This window comes from Hordeum vulgare, chromosome 6H (genome assembly GCF_904849725.1).
Source record: "Hordeum vulgare subsp. vulgare chromosome 6H, MorexV3_pseudomolecules_assembly, whole genome shotgun sequence".
Lineage (NCBI taxonomy): Eukaryota > Viridiplantae > Streptophyta > Magnoliopsida > Poales > Poaceae > Hordeum > Hordeum vulgare.
Genome location: NC_058523.1, coordinates 550,591,323 through 550,606,852, shown reverse-complemented (window position 1 = coordinate 550,606,852; position 15,530 = coordinate 550,591,323). Strand labels below are relative to the sequence as shown.

General features: G+C 46.1%; 2 protein-coding genes and 3 non-coding genes across 5 annotated transcripts; 2 read left to right on the top strand and 3 right to left on the bottom strand.

Moving 5' to 3' along the window:
• The first annotated feature begins 5,878 nt into the window (after window positions 1-5,878).
• On the top strand, window positions 5,879-14,503 carry LOC123406370 (F-box protein PP2-B10-like). Its single transcript, XM_045099882.1, has 4 exons — window positions 5,879-5,905; window positions 11,943-12,207; window positions 12,301-12,419; window positions 13,832-14,503. The coding sequence occupies exons 1-4, from the start codon at window positions 5,895-5,897 to the stop codon at window positions 14,298-14,300; spliced, it is 864 nt and encodes a 287-aa protein (XP_044955817.1). The 5' UTR covers window positions 5,879-5,894; the 3' UTR covers window positions 14,301-14,503.
• LOC123406369 (F-box protein PP2-B10-like) lies at window positions 5,895-7,953 on the top strand. Its single transcript, XM_045099880.1, has 3 exons — window positions 5,895-6,170; window positions 6,264-6,382; window positions 7,140-7,953. Exons 1-3 carry the CDS (start codon window positions 5,895-5,897, stop codon window positions 7,642-7,644), a joined length of 900 nt encoding a protein of 299 aa, XP_044955815.1. The 3' UTR covers window positions 7,645-7,953.
• Window positions 8,802-8,887, bottom strand: TRNAM-CAU. The gene is given in 2 exon segments: window positions 8,802-8,837; window positions 8,850-8,887. It is a non-coding gene; the product is annotated as a tRNA-Met (tRNA).
• Window positions 14,504-15,004: 501 nt separating the features above from the next.
• TRNAM-CAU lies at window positions 15,005-15,091 on the bottom strand. Its single transcript is given in 2 exon segments — window positions 15,005-15,040; window positions 15,054-15,091. It is a non-coding gene; the product is annotated as a tRNA-Met (tRNA).
• Window positions 15,092-15,162: 71 nt separating this feature from the next.
• TRNAM-CAU lies at window positions 15,163-15,317 on the bottom strand. Its single transcript has 2 exons — window positions 15,280-15,317; window positions 15,163-15,198 (listed from the first exon to the last, which is right to left on the bottom strand). It is a non-coding gene; the product is annotated as a tRNA-Met (tRNA).
• Window positions 15,318-15,530: the final 213 nt, after the last annotated feature.

Sequence of the window (15,530 nt, the reverse complement as noted above, 5' to 3'; positions counted from 1 at the left end):
GCGTTGGGTGCAAGCTTGTTCGTGTTTGCGCAGGTACTCTGGACTTGACGAGACCCTCCTTCTGGATCGATACCTTGGTTCTCAAACTGAGGGAAATACTTACTGCTCCTGTGCTGCATCACCCTTTCCTCGTCAAGGGAAGAACAAACGCAAGCCCAGCCTGTGTCAACGTGTCAACTTCTGGCGCCGTTGTCTGTGGAATAGCAGAAGAATTTCTTCCGCCGTTGCCGGGGAGGAAGATCAAGTCAAGAACTCATCCAAGTAAGTGTCGCAAACTCATCTCTTGCATTTACTTTGTTTGCGAGTTGCCTCTCATTTTCCTCTCCCCCACTTCACCAATTTGCCTTTTTTCGTTCGCCCTTTTCTCTCGCTTGCTTTATGTTCGCTTGTGTGTCATGTGCCTTCAATATGCTTGCATCTTCGCTTGCTGAAAATCTAGTGATATGGATCCTCATCCACTTGCTAATCTATTTAAGAGATCCAACTATGTTGATCTAATTGCTAGTGAGTTGAGTGCACTTGACTATCTTTATGGAGTTTTGCTTGAGATGCGTGAATTTGAAAATTGTGAGGAAGAAATTTATGAAGTGATTCACGAGGGCTCCTTGGATGAAAAGCATGATTGCAATGGTTTCATTATAAATTCTATTAATGACAATCATGCTAAAAATATGCAAAACCCTAAGCTTGGGGATGCTAGTTTTGCTATGTCCACTACTTGTTGCAATGATATTTGCAATACTATTGAAAGTGGGTTTGGAGAGGTCATGACTTTATTTGATGATAATCCCACTATTTATGAAGAGCGTCAACTTTGCATGCATGTGGATTATGAAAAGAATATCCTATGTGATAGTTACATTGTTGAATTCGAATATGATCCCACATGTAATTGTTTTGAGAGAGGAAAATATTGTGGTAGAAATTTTCATGTTACCAAATTACCTCTCGTTATGTTGAGATTGATATTGTCTCTTTCTTCTTCCTTGCATATGGTAACTATTGGTTGTCTTGATGATACGTCTCCAACGTATCTATAATTTTTGATGGTTTCATGCTATTATCTTGTAACTCCGCCTATGTTGTCTTAGCATAGCCGGTCCCAAGCCCGGGTAAAGGAGGAGGGTTGTGATAGGCATGGCGAGCCAACGTGAAAAACCCAGCCACTCTTATGGAGATGAAACCCAAAGGAAACTCGTTGGGGCGTAACCCTCTTAGCGATGCGCCACATCGGAACCCGGGTGTGTTGTCAAATGGGCAAGGGCCGGGCCGTCACCCCCTTGGTGGCGCGCCGTATCTTGATCTGGATACGGTGATAAGTGAGCAAGGGTTGGGTCGCCGCATCCTTAGTGGCGCGCTGCACCGACGCCTCGGTGTAGTGAAAAATGAGCAAGGGTCTTCGCATTTGACTCGACGAGTGCGGAGGGTAAGGAAGTTAGCCGAGCCTAGGAGGATACGCTTAGGTAGCTGGAACGTAGGGTCCCTGACGAGTAAGTTACGAGAGCTAGTTGATACGGCGGTGAGGAGGCGTGTTGATGTCCTATGTGTCCAAGAGACCAAATGGAAGGGACAAAAGGAGAAGGAGGTGGAGGATACCGGCTTCAAGTTGTGGTACACGGGGACAACTTCAAACAAGAATGGAGTAGGCATCTTGGTCAACAAGAGCCTTAGGGATGGAGTTGTGGACGTTAAGAGGCAAGGGGACCAGATGATCCTTGTCAAGCTGGTAGTTGGGGACTTAGTCCTCAATGTTATCAGCGCGTATGCCCTGCAAGTAGGCCATAATGAGAGCACCAAGAGGGAGTTCTGGGAAGGCCTGGAGGACTTGGTTAGGAGGGTACCTATTGGTGAGAAGCTCTTCATAGGAGGAGACCTCAATGGCCATGTGGGTACATCTAACACAGGTTTTGAAAGGGTGCATGGGGGCTAGGGCTATGGCATCAGGAACCAAGAAGAAAAGATGTCCTGAGCTTAGCTCTAGCCTACGACATGGTTGTAGCTAACACCCTCTTTAGAAAGAGAGAATCCCATCTAGTGACATTCAGTAGTGGTCTACACTCTAGCTAGATTGATTTTGTCCTCTCTAGAAGAGAAGACAAACGCGCTTGCATTGATTGTAAAGCGATACCTGGAGAGAGTGTTGTCCCTCAACATAAGCTTGTGGTTGCTGACTTCCGCTTTAGGATTCATGTCCAACGGGATAAGCGTGCCAAAGTCGCTAGAACAAAGTGGTGGAGGCTCAAGGGGGAGGCATCCCAGGCTTTCAGGGAGAGGGTCATTAAGGAGGGCCCTTGGGAGGAAGGAGGCGATGCAAACTTGATGTGGACGTGTATGGCGACCTTCTTGCGGAAGGTCGGTGTAGAGGAGTTTGGGGTGACCAAGGGAAGTAGAAGGGAAGCTAAGGACACCTGGTGGTGGAACGATGAGGTCCAGAAGGTTATTAGGGAGAAGAAGGACTATTTCAGATGCCTATATCTGGACAGGAGTGCAGCTAACATGGAGAAGTATAAGGTGGCGAAGAAGGCAGCAAAGCGGGCGGTGAGTGAAGCGAGAGGTCGGGCGTATGAGGACCTCTACCAATGTTTAAACACCAAGGAAGGCGAAAGGGACATCTATAAGATGGCCAAGATTAGGGAGAGGAAGACGAGGGATGTCGGCGAAGTCAAATGCATCAAGGACGGAGATGATCAGCTTCTTGTGAAGGATGAGGCGATCAAGCGTAGATGGCGGGAGTACTTTGACAACCTTTACAATGGAGAGGTTGACAGCTCTACCATTGAGCTAGACGACTCCTTTGATGATACCAGCATGTGCTTTGTACGACCTATCCAGGAGTGTGAGGTTAAGGAGGCGTTAAAAAGGATGAAAGTAGGCAAAGCGATGGGTCCTGATGGCATCCCCATCGAGGTGTGGAGAGGCCTTGGAGACATAGCGATAGTATGGCTAACTAAGCTTTTCAACCTCATTTTTCGGTCAAACAAGATGCCCGAAGAATGGAGGCGGAGTATTTTAGTACCAATCTTTAAGAACAAGGGGGATGTTCAAAGTTGTACTAATTACCGCGGAATCAAGCTGATGAACCATACTATGAAGCTATGGGAGAGAGTCGTTGAACACCGCTTAAGAAGGTTAACAAGCGTGACCAAAAACCAATTTGGTTTCATGCCTGGGAGGTCTACCATGGAAGCCATATTCTTGGTACGACAGTTGATGGAGAGATACAGGGAGCAAAAGAAGGACCTTCATATGGTGTTCATTGATTTGGAGAAGGCCTATGATAAGATACCTCGGAATGTCATGTGGTGGGCCTTGGAGAAACACAAAGTCCCAATAAAGTACATTACCCTCATCAAGGATATGTATGATAATGTTGTGACAAGTGTTCGAACAAGTGATGGCGACACCGATGACTTTCCGATTAGAATAGGGCTACATCAAGGGTCAGCTTTGAGCCCTTATCTTTTTGATTTGGTGATGGATGAGGTCACAAGGGATATACAAGGAGATATCCCATGGTGTATGCTCTTTGCGGATGATGTGGTGCTAGTCGATGATAGCCGAACGGGGGTTAATAGAAAGTTAGAGTTATGGAGGCGGACTCTAGAATCGAAAGGTTTTAGGCTTAGTAGAACTAAAACTGAATACATGAGGTGCGGTTTTAGTGCTACTAGGCACGAGGATGGAGAGGTTAGCCTTGGTGGGCAGGTGGTACCGGAGAGAGACACGTTTCGATATTTGGGGTCCATGTTGCAGAAGGATGGGGATATCGATGAAGACGTGGGCCACCGAATCAAGGCTGGGTGGATGAAGTCGCGCCAAGCTTCTGGCGTACTCTGTGACAAGAGAGTGCAACAAAAGCTAAAAGGCGGGTTTTATAGGACAGTTATCCGACCTGCGATGTTGTATGGCGCGGAGTGTTGGCCAACCAAGAGACGACATATCCAACAGTTAGGTGTAGCAGAGATGCGCATGTTGAGATGGATATGTGGCCACACAAGGAAGGATCGGGTACGGAATGACGATATACGAGAGAGACTTGGGGTAGCACCGATTGAAGAGAAGCTGGTCCAGCATCGTCTAGTAACTAGATTTCCGTACCCAAGTCTCTCTCGTATTCCGTACCCGATCCTTCCTTGTGTGGCCACATATCCATCTCAACATGCGCATCTCTACTACACCTAACTGTTGGATATGTCGTCTCTTGGTTGGCCAACACTCCGCGCCATACAACATCGCAGGTCGGATAGCTGTCCTATAAAACCTGCCTTTTAGCTTTTGTGGCACTCTCTTGTCAGAGAGTACGCCAGAAGCTTGGCGCCACTTCATCCACCCAACCTTGATTCGGTGGCCCACGTCTTCATCGATATCGCCATCCTTCTGCAACATGGACCCCAAATATCGAAACGTGTCTCTCTCCGGTACCACCTGCCCACCAAGGCTAACCTCTCCATCCTCGTGCCTAGTAGCACTAAAACTGCACCTCATGTATTCAGTTTTAGTTCTACTAAGCCTAAAACCTTTCGATTCTAGAGTCCGCCTCCATAACTCTAACTTTCTATTAACCCCCGTTCGGCTATCATCGACTAGCACCACATCATCCGCAAAGAGCATACACCATGGGATATCTCCTTGTATATCCCTTGTGACCTCATCCATCACCAAATCAAAAAGATAAGGGCTCAAAGCTGACCCTTGGTGTAGCCCTATTCTAATCGGAAAGTCATCGGTATCGTCATCACTTGTTCGAACACTTGTCACAACATTATCATACATATCCTTGATGAGGGTAATGTACTTTATTGGGACTTTGTGTTTCTCCAAGGCCCACCACATGACATTCCGAGGTATCTTATCATAGGCCTTCTCCAAATCAATGAACACCATATGAAGGTCCTTCTTTTGCTCCCTGTATCTCTCCATCAGCTGTCGTATCAAGAAGATGGCTTTCATGGTAGACCTCCCAGGCATGAAACCAAATTGGTTTTTGGTCACGCTTGTCAACTTTTTTAAGCGGTGTTCAATGACTCTCTCCCATAGCTTCATAGTATGGCTCATCAGCTTGATTCCGCGGTAATTAGTACAACTTTGAACATCCCCCTTGTTCTTAAAAATTGGTACTAAAATACTCCGCCTCCATTCTTCGGGCATCTTGTTTGACCGAAAAATGAGGTTGAAAAGCTTAGTTAGCCATACTATCGCTATGTCTCCAAGGCCTCTCCACACCTCGATGGGGATACCATCAGGACCCATCACCTTGCCTACTTTCATCTTTTTAACGCCTCCTTAACCTCACACTCCTGGATACGTCGCACAAAGCACATGTTGATATCATCAAAGGAGTTGTCTAGCTCAATGGTAGAGCTGTCAACCTCTCCATTGTAAAGGTTGTCAAAGTACTCCCGCCATCTACGCTCGATCGCCTCATCCTTCACAAGAAGCTGATCATCTCCGTCCTTGATGCATTTGACTTCGCCGACATCCCTCATCTTCCTCTCCCTAATCTTGGCCATCTTAACGTTTCTAAACACGATAATATTTTCTGTACTCTGAATCAGAAGATACAAACATCTTTTGAAAACATCAACAAAGTTTGCTAAGCCTGACAGGCGGGCCTTGAAAGCATTGACAAAGTTTGCTAAGCCTGACAAGTGGGCCCGGTTCGCCACGTACTGCCGCCTACGAGAGGCTGCCACAACCGGCCTACCTGCCATCTGTTGCTTCGCCCCAAATTAATCGCCAAAACCAACCCGCTGCTCGCTCCCGAGCTGTATAAAAGAATATCCGCGGGGATTACTATCCCCCATCCACACACACACACACACACACACACAGCCAAACCTGTCGCCAATCTCGCCCTCTCCACCCCAACCCCCGACCCGAATCGAACCACGCCGATGGAGGAGGCCTGCGAGATCGCGCGCCTGCCGGAGGAGCTCGTCTCGGCGGCGCTGGCCCACACGTCCCCGCGCGATGCCTGCCGGGCCGCCGCGGTGTCCCCGGCCTTCCGCGCCGCGGCCGACTCCGACGACGTCTGGGCCCGCTTCCTGCCCCCCGGCGGCCTCCCGCCGCTCGCCGACGGGGAGGTCGCCGTCCCCGCCCCGCCATCCTCCAAGAAGGAGCTCTTCCTCCGCCTCTCCGCCGGCCCCGCCCTCCTCCAGGACAGGCTCGTGGTACGTGCCTGCACGCCCATCCCCCAACTCCCCTAACAGATTCGGTTCCTCAGTTGGTCGCTGATCCATTCTTCGGTGGTCGTGCGCCCGCAGAGCGTGTGGCTGGACAGGGAGACCGGCGCCAAGTGCTACATGCTGTCCGCCAGGAACCTCTTCATCGTGTGGGGTGACACGCCGCAGTACTGGACCTGGATCCCGCTCGAGGACTCCAGGTTCTTTCCTCGCTCTCCCCTACTCCCGTGCACATTATCCGAATTGTATCTAGCCTGCGTTTCTGAATGTCGCTGCTTATCTAACTGAAACTGCATTTGATCTGATTGTGCTGCTGCTTTGTGGTCTCACTCGTTTGATTGCAATTAATTTGACAAGGTTAATTGGTGCAACCTGCAACTGTGAGTAGTGGTAGGATGGTAGATCAAACTGCCTTTGCTGTGAACCAAGAACTCGGACTAGGGATTTCAGCATGGTTCTGACTAGCAAAATTTATGATGAGGAACATACTTGAAATCAGTTGTTGAAGATCTTGAAACTGTTTGAAAGAGGTTAGATTGTAGTCGGTTTCATTTGGAGAGTGGACTACCGCTAGTTCCTTCAGACATAAGCAGAACTAGGTGCTACTTTTATCTTCCTTGCTGTCAAGAGCAAAGTGCACATCACATGGATGACACTTTGCATAAGCAATGTGATTTCTATGATCTACCTTGCTCACAGTAGGCAATACGTTGTTAATACCAAGTAACAGAATCTTGCTGCAATGCTAGATTGTTATCTGCAACTTACGCTGTTCATTGGTTTTTGTCTTCGTTACTGAACTTTCTGCAATGCTAGATTGTTATCTGCAACTTACGCTGTTGATTGGTTTTTGTCTTCGTTACTGAACTTTGCTGCAATGCTAGATCATTTTCTGCAACTTGTGCTGTTGATTGGTTTTTGTCTTCATTACAAATTCTGACCCTGTTCCTGTGACAGGTTCTCCGAAGGTGCTCAACTCATGAGTGTTTGCTGGTTCGAGATCCGCGGGAAGATACATAGCAAGATGCTCTCCCAGAACACAACCTATGCCGCCTACATGGTCTTCAAGACGACCGATAATTTCTACGGGCTGGATTTTCCGGTCCAGGAGGCATCAATCAGCGCCGGAGCAACCAACTCAACCCGCAAGGTTTGCCTCCAAGGCAACGACGACGATGGCGGCGGCGAGGGTGGGGTGCCCGAGAATTACCTGCCCATGATTCCATTTCCAGTGCGAAGACTCAGGAGAAGGAACCGCCGCGTAGTTTCGCACGAAGAGAATGCCACGTTCCCTCAGCAAAGGACCGACGGGTGGATGGAGCTGGAGCTGGGCGAGTTCCTCAACGAGGGGGGCGGCGACGACGGCGAGGTGTCCATCAGCCTGGTGGAGACGAAAGGCGGGAACTGGAAGAGCGGCCTCATCGTGCAGGGCATCGAGATCAGACGCAAGAAATCGGGCTGATTGAGGAGCTCCTAGGATTCGACTCGCTCGGGGGGACTATAAATGAATAAGGAAAGCATGTCTTCTGCAATGTGGGTTTTTGAACACCTCTCCTTTTGCTGCTGAAGCATATCTGTACAGACTATATTACCTAGATGACTGATGAGTGACGGGTATTTGGTTTGTTAGACGACTCGTGCCGTTGTAGGCCTTGGTTAAGCAGATATGCATCATCTGGTCATGTGAGATCCTTGGGCCTAGTGGCTACTTGGCATCTGGTTATGTGAGATCCTTGTGACTTGTCGGCAATGCATAAAAGGTTCTTTTGTACTCCCTCCGCCCGAAATTAATTGTCATAGAAATGGATATACCTAGATATATTTTAGTTTTAGATACATTCATTTTTTTCATTTTGGTGAAAAGTAATTCCGGACGAAGGAAGTTTCTATGAAGATAGGTAAGACGACAAAATGCCATGGCATTTTCACTTACATCTTCACTGACATCAATGGTGTTGACAGCCTTCATTTTTTCGCAGTAGTTGGGACCTTCTAATACCTGAATCCCTTCATATATGTTTCTGTCACCGTCTTCTTTGCCCTGGTTTGCGAAGAAGACTGAAGATTAGAAGAAGATAAATTTGTATTCAAGAAAGCCTTTGAGGAAGAACAATGTCAAGGAAAGGAGAGGGTTTCTTTGCCCTGGTTTGCGAAGAAGACTGAAGATTAGAAGAAGATAAATTTGTATTCAAGAAAGCCTTTGAGGAAGAACAATGTCAAGGAAAGGAGAGGGTTTCAGCGAGAAACGGCAAAGATAATAAAAATGCGTGTGAGGAAAAATTAATTATGTGAAACAAAGGAGAGTTTCTGCAGGAATATGATTATTTTCCTCTGTCCAGCTATGAAGATTAGAAGAACATAAAATTGATTTCAGTTTGCAAGGAGGAGGGAAGACTTTGATTATTTTCCTCTGTCCAGCTATGAAGATTAGAAGAACATAAAATTGATTTCAGTTTGCAAGGAGGAGGGAAGACTTTGAGGGCACCACGTTGTTGTGGTTAATACAAAGAAAAACGAAAACGAAAAATAATTGGGGCGAGAGAGGCGAGGGAAGACTTTGAGGGCACCACGTTGTTGTGGTTAATACAAAGAAAAACGAAAACGAAAACGAAAAATAATTGGGGCGAGAGAGGCTCGAACTCTCGACCTCAGGATCACTCACTTAGCTATGAGACCTACGCGCTAGCCAACTGCGCCACCGCCCCGTTATTGTTTTTATGACTATAAGTAACATGATAAGCACTCTACCTTTTCATGCAGGTTTGTTGCTAAGGCACAGTTCTTTTGCTAGTTTTTAAAATAAGCTGAAATAAGTTGCCTCCTACCTAACTTATTCTAGAATCCCAATCAAATTTATTTATTTAGCTTTTTTGAGCTTCTAGAATAAGCTGGGTAGGGGGTAGCTTATTCTAGAAGCCCAAAAAAGCTATCAAAAGAACTGGCCCTAATTCTTGCGCCCAACTGAAAGTATTTAGGTACAAAGGAAGTAATAAACAGTAGAAAAAACGGAGGAAGCAATCATTTGCGATTTTGTTTGTGTGCATACACATGATGTACCCACCAATGGTGATGTCGAGTATGAACGACCTTTTAGAACTAGTGATTCTGCATGACCAAATGCCGGTACAGTAGAAATTTGACTCGGTTTTGGGCTGAATCTTGAGTATCTTCAGTGGGTGGCAGCTCAACATTAGTAGACGGTATACAATGGTCATTTTCTTTTCTATACAATAAAAAGAGCTTGCTCTTCGATTTCGATTATGAGAAACCACATTGTCTTTCTTCATACAATTACCGGTGACATAGAAAAGGAAGAAAACGATGCGTGATCAAGACAGAACAAACTGGACTATCAATAGCTGCCTATGAGAACCACAAACGGGCTAATATCACTGTAGGCATCGATAACGTAGAGAAACACAAACGATTCAAAACACATGATCATACTGAGGATGTCAATAAAGGTGCACAAATCACATTTTAGTTTTGCATGAAAATAAAGCTCAACCAAAAGCAACCACCAAGGGGGCAAAGGAGATCGTATTGGAGAGGTCTAGAAGAGCTTCAACCTGGAGAAGAAGTACTCCTAACATCTTGCAACAATCCTACAAGTTGCCCTCCATCCAAGAGCAGCTTTGAAGACTTCTCCAGCAATCACCTCGACCCTTTTTATAACCCATGTTTCACATTGTTCTACTCTTATCTAGAAAATAAACCAGTCATGAAGCATTTTCATTATCAAGTTTACAGTAACACAAGGATCGGCAACCTTGTTATTGTTATATATAGCTTTGTTTCTCAGTTTTCATTTTGTCTGAAATATAGCTGCAATACCAATAACCGCCTGATCTCTATTATTCTTACCAAAGCCCTTCAACCACACATAAACATGGCATGTGCGGCAGCCGAGGTGGTAGAGCGACAACGTTGAAACGGGCGGGTGCGGATATAGAGCAAGGGAGGAGGGATGGGTGAGGGGAAAGGAGGGAAGAGATGGTTTGGGTGGACCGGGGGTGTCGGAGGCCCATGTGGCAAAGGTCCGGACTCCCTCAAACATTCCATGAGTTGGTGACCTTTTTGTTGGATTCTGAAATCCCGAACGCGTCCGCGGATGTTTGAGGTACCATGCTGGATGACAAAAAAATGTTCCAAACGTTAAGATGGTTTAATGATCCCCGTAGGAGTTGTCCTTATGGTGTACATATTTTCTTCTTATCAAAGACGACGCGGTTCTTCCCTGATGGCTTAGAGCCAGGGATGAAATTTTAACTCGAAACTCACGAGTTAAAGGAGCAGCTCATGACTCGCCTTGACTTGATTTTGGTGACTAACAAGTGAAACCAAGTTTTAATCTATGCTCATTAACAAAATGAGCTTAATGAGTCAAGCAAACACGTTACTCGTTTAGCTCATTAAACTCATTATTCAGAAGGGAGTGAGAGAAGTACCAATATTGTTATAGATTCTTGTGATTTATAAAAATGCATCACATGTTCCTTTACTGTAAATTCTTGAGTGTTGTGATTTGTGAAGAAATGTATATGTCTGCAAATATATTTGTGTAGATTAATTGCATACATAATATGAACATTTTGCTATTGACGTCTCAAACAAGCTAGCTCTTGAGTTACACGAGTCGAGGCGAGTTTAAACCTGAGCTCGTTATGTTATCGGGTCAAGCCAAGCTAACTCGTTATCGCAAGGAGCTGTAACGAAGTCGAGCCAAATTGGCTCGGCTCGACTAGAAATCCACCCCTTCCATAGAGACTGGCGGTTGGCTGGAGCTGGCGAACGCATTTCACAATGACGAAGACTTGGACAGCGATGTGGACATGGGAGAGAATATCACATGAAACTAAGTTTTCGATGAAAATCGATGAAAACCATGTGAAAATGACGTTTTAAAGTTTAAAAAATAATTAAAAAAATCATGAGATGTTAAGAGTGTGATTTCTATTAGCATGTGAAATTGTCAGCTTTAAACACATTGTCATTAATGAGATATAATAAAGAGAAAACAAAATCATCGTTGAAAAATGTCTGACAGCAAACGTCACTATTCATTGCTGAATTTGTTTTTTTCATAGCTAATATGTACTAACTTGAATTTTTTTAATAACATCATCTTAATATCATGTATCGTTTTCAGATTCTTCTTTCAAAACTTTCAAACATGATTTTCATGACATGAAAAGATAATAAAACTTGATTTTCATGACATGAAAAGATAACACACACAATGCGAAGAGAGGCCTCAGCCGCAAGGGCCCCTCTCGAACTGATGTCCGCGTCGCATGTTCTTAAAAAAATGCTTCATCCCAAATTAATTCATCTACTACTATCTTTGTCACGGTTTAGAAGACACACTTAAACTTACGTGCATTTTCATAATAGATAAGGTTTAAGTCGCATTACATTTACTCTTAACAGCTAATTAGTATTCCATTATAGTACTACTTCTATATGCATGTGTAGTGTGAATGTTATTTTTTATCTCATCTCCTAGTCAATCAATAATCATCTAGTATATTCCAAGGAATTTTTTAAACATGGTTTCTAAACCATGTGGGAGGAAGTACAAGAGTACAACCAAAGCTTCCGCGTGCTTGGTCGCCATCCCGAGGCAGCCAGACCAATCGCACATCCCACGCACTCTCCTCCTCCTCCTCCGAATCTCGAACCATCCAGAAGGCACCGGCCAAACCAGGCAGCGGCCGGCCGGCCGACGGACGGGCGGAGGGACCGACCGATGGAGGAGGCCTGCGAGATCGCGCGCCTGCCGGAGGAGCTGGTCTCGGCGGCGCTGGCCCGCACGTCCCCGCGCGACGCCTGCCGGGCCGCCGCCGTCTCCCAGGCCTTCCGCGCCGCGGCCGACTCCGACGACGTCTGGGCCGGCTTCCTGCCCCCCGGCGGCCTCCCGCCGCTCGCCGACGGGGAGCCGCCGGGCCCCGCCCCGCCCTCGTCCAAGAAGGAGCTCTTCCTCCGCCTCTCCGCCGGCCCCGCGCTGCTCCAGGACAGGCTCGTGGTACGCGCCTGCACGCCCATCCCCCAGTTCCGCTAACAGATTGGGTTCCTCGGTTGGTCGCTGATCGATTGTTCGGTGGTCGCGCGCCCGCAGAGCGTGTGGCTGGACAGGGAGACCGGCGCCAAGTGCTACATGCTGTCCGCCAGGAACCTCTTCATCGTGTGGGGCGACACGCCGGAGTACTGGTCCTGGATCCCGCTCGAGGACTCCAGGTTCCTTCGCTCTTCCATATCCATACATATATACTACTCCTACTATATAACTTGCCTGTCTGAATGTTGCTACCTGGTGATGGTATATTGGTATTCTCATCTAATTGCATTTGATTTGATTGTGCTGTTGCTTCGTGGTCGCACTCGTTCGATTGCAATTAATCTGACCATGTTAATTCGTGCAACCTGCAACAGTGTAACTGGTAGGATGGTCGTGTGAACAAAAACCCAAAACCCAGAAAGGGGATCTCGGGGTAGTTCTCGGGCAGCAGCAAGTTTTAGAATATGCACAATGCTTGAAACCAGCTTTTGGTGATCTTGAAACTGTTTGAAAGGGACTAAGTTCAAGTCAAATTCAGTTGGATATCGGAATAATGCTCTAAATTCTAGAGTCCTGGTTACTTCACACATAAGCGAACTTGGTGCTAGTTTTATATTCCTTGCTCTCAAAAGCTAAGGGCCTTTTCAACTTTGTTTATCTGAACTATATAGGCCGCACATAGATCACACTTTGTGTGAAGGATGTGACTCGATGTATCCTGTTCACACTAGAGTTCTTCGAGTATTTTTGTGCTGTGAATGTTTCTGTGCTGCTATCCTGTTCTTATCTGACTGTTTCTATGCTGTTATCTTATTCTTATCTGACTGCAATTGCGTTTGATTTGATTTTGCTGTTGCACTGTGGTCTCACTCAATTGCAATTAATTTCGGGGTTAATTGGTGAAATCCGCAGCAGTGTAAGTTGTAGGATGGAAGATTAAACTACCCTGTGGATGAAACCCCAGAATGGGGATTTCGACATGGTTCCTGACTAGCAAATTTTGGAATAATGCTTGAAATCGGAGTACTGCCGTACATGATAAGTCCTTGTTGCTTCACACATAAATCGGAGTACTGCCGTACATTTACAACTAGAGTCATAAATGACACTTTTTCATAAAAAATACCCCCTCTATACCTAAATACTTGTAGTTGGGGAGAACTAGACTAGTTCTCCCCAACTACAAATATTTAGGTACAGAGGGAGTACGACTCTACGGTGTACCCTGTTCACTGTAGACTTATCTTGAGTATTTTGTATCCTTATTCACTGAGCTACGTAAAAAGATAGTCATGAAAAGCATGGTAGTTGATTCTAACTTACGGAATAAGTTATGGAATTTTGCTGCAATGCTAGATGGCTGTCTTCAACTCTTGTTGTTGATTGGTTTTCGTCTTCTTTACAACTAGTAGATGGTTGTCTTCAACTCATGTTGTTGATTGGTTTTCGTCTTCTTTACAAATAGATGGTTGTCTTCAACTCATGTTGTTGATTGGTTTTCGTCTTCTTTACAAATAGATGGTTGTCTTCAACTCATGTTGTTGATTGGTTTTCGTCTTCTTTACGAGTTCTAACCATATGTTTGCGGCAGGTTCTCGGAAGGTGCAGAACTCCTGGATGTTTGCTGGCTCGAGATCCACGGGAAGATACACAGCAAGATGCTCTCCCAAGACACAACCTATGCCGCCTACTTGGTCTTCAAGATGGCCGATAATTTCTATGGGCTCAATTTTCCTGTTCAAGAGGCATCGGTCAGTTCTGGAGCAACCAACTTGACCCGCAAGGTTTGCATACAAGCTGGCCACAGGGACAATAACAATTATGACAGCGACGATGACGACGACGACGACGACGACGAGTACGACGTGTATCTCAAAGAGAACGTCACATTCCCTCAGAAAAGAGTGGACGGGTGGCTGGAGCTGGAGCTGGGTGAGTTCTTGAGCGAGGGGGGCGACGACGGCGAGGTGTCCATCAGCCTGACGGAGACCAAAGGCGGGATGTGGAAGAGCGGGCTCATCGTGCAGGGCATCGAGATCAGACGTAAGAAATCGGGCTGAGCGAGGCGCTCCCAGGATTCATTCAACTCGCCCGGGTCAAAAGTAAATGAATAACGAGGAAAGCATGTCTTTGTGTAGTAGTGTGTGTTTTTAAGCACTTGTCATTTAGCTGCTAGAGCGTATCAGTGACAGACATTTGGTTTGCTTCTGGCGATGCGAGATCGTTGCGTCTAGTGGGTAATTGGCATATGGTTAATGTTTGAGATCTTTGTGATTGCTTTGCATCTGATTTCTCTTGTCGGCAATGCACAAAAGGTTCTTTTGCAGCTACAAAGAGTAGATATATTTATCTATTTATTTTTGAGACAAAGAGAAGATAGATATGAGGTGTTAAAAAGCCATGCATATACATGTTCCTCACTCACATCTGGATGCGTTTTCTCTGATAACAATATGCAAAAGGCTTGCGGATCTACGAGGAGAAGAAAAAGGCCAAGCCACCAAACACACCACTTGGTAGCTTTCATTCTTGCGTGAGAGACTGAGAGTCAGGACCTTGGTGATGCAGAATCTCTTCATGTATGTTTGTGTCACTCTTTCCCTTCGTCGCCCTGGCTGCGAGCATTTTAGTTTTGTAGGTAGTATTTCGTACGTGAAGATTAGAAGAAGATAAAATTGGATTCGAAAAGAAAGCACAGGCCTCTGATGAGAAACTGTGTCATCAAGGAACAAAAAAACTGATTCATCTGCAAAAAAAAAAGGAATGGGGTGAGAGAGGCTCGAACTCTCGACCTCAGGATCACTCGCTTCAGCTATGAGACCTACGCGCTAGCCAACTGCGCCACCACCCCGCTGGTGTTGATTCATTGATTGAGACATTATTATACGCGGACACACACGGAAGGAACACTCGACAAGTGTTTGGGGCGAGAGAGGCTCGAACTCTCGACCTCAGGATTACTCACTTAGCCCTGAGATATTTATCCCTAGGTGCGCGGGCCCATGGCTCAGCCACCGTTCCAGGATCGCTCAATCTAGCTATGAGACCTACGCGCTAGCCAACTGCGCCACCGCCCCGTTGTTGGTCCATCACCATGTCCGACCTTATTTATATTCTTAGAGCATCTACATCCGAAGCTTACAACTCTAGTCCATCAAATGCCCGCGCACGCGTCTGACCAATGACCGGCTGTTTCTTATTTGTCCGTCCCCGTGGTCATACTTATCTTTTTTTTTTGCACATGTTTTGTCACTTTAACGTGATTGGTGGAGAGAAAGAAAAAATTATGG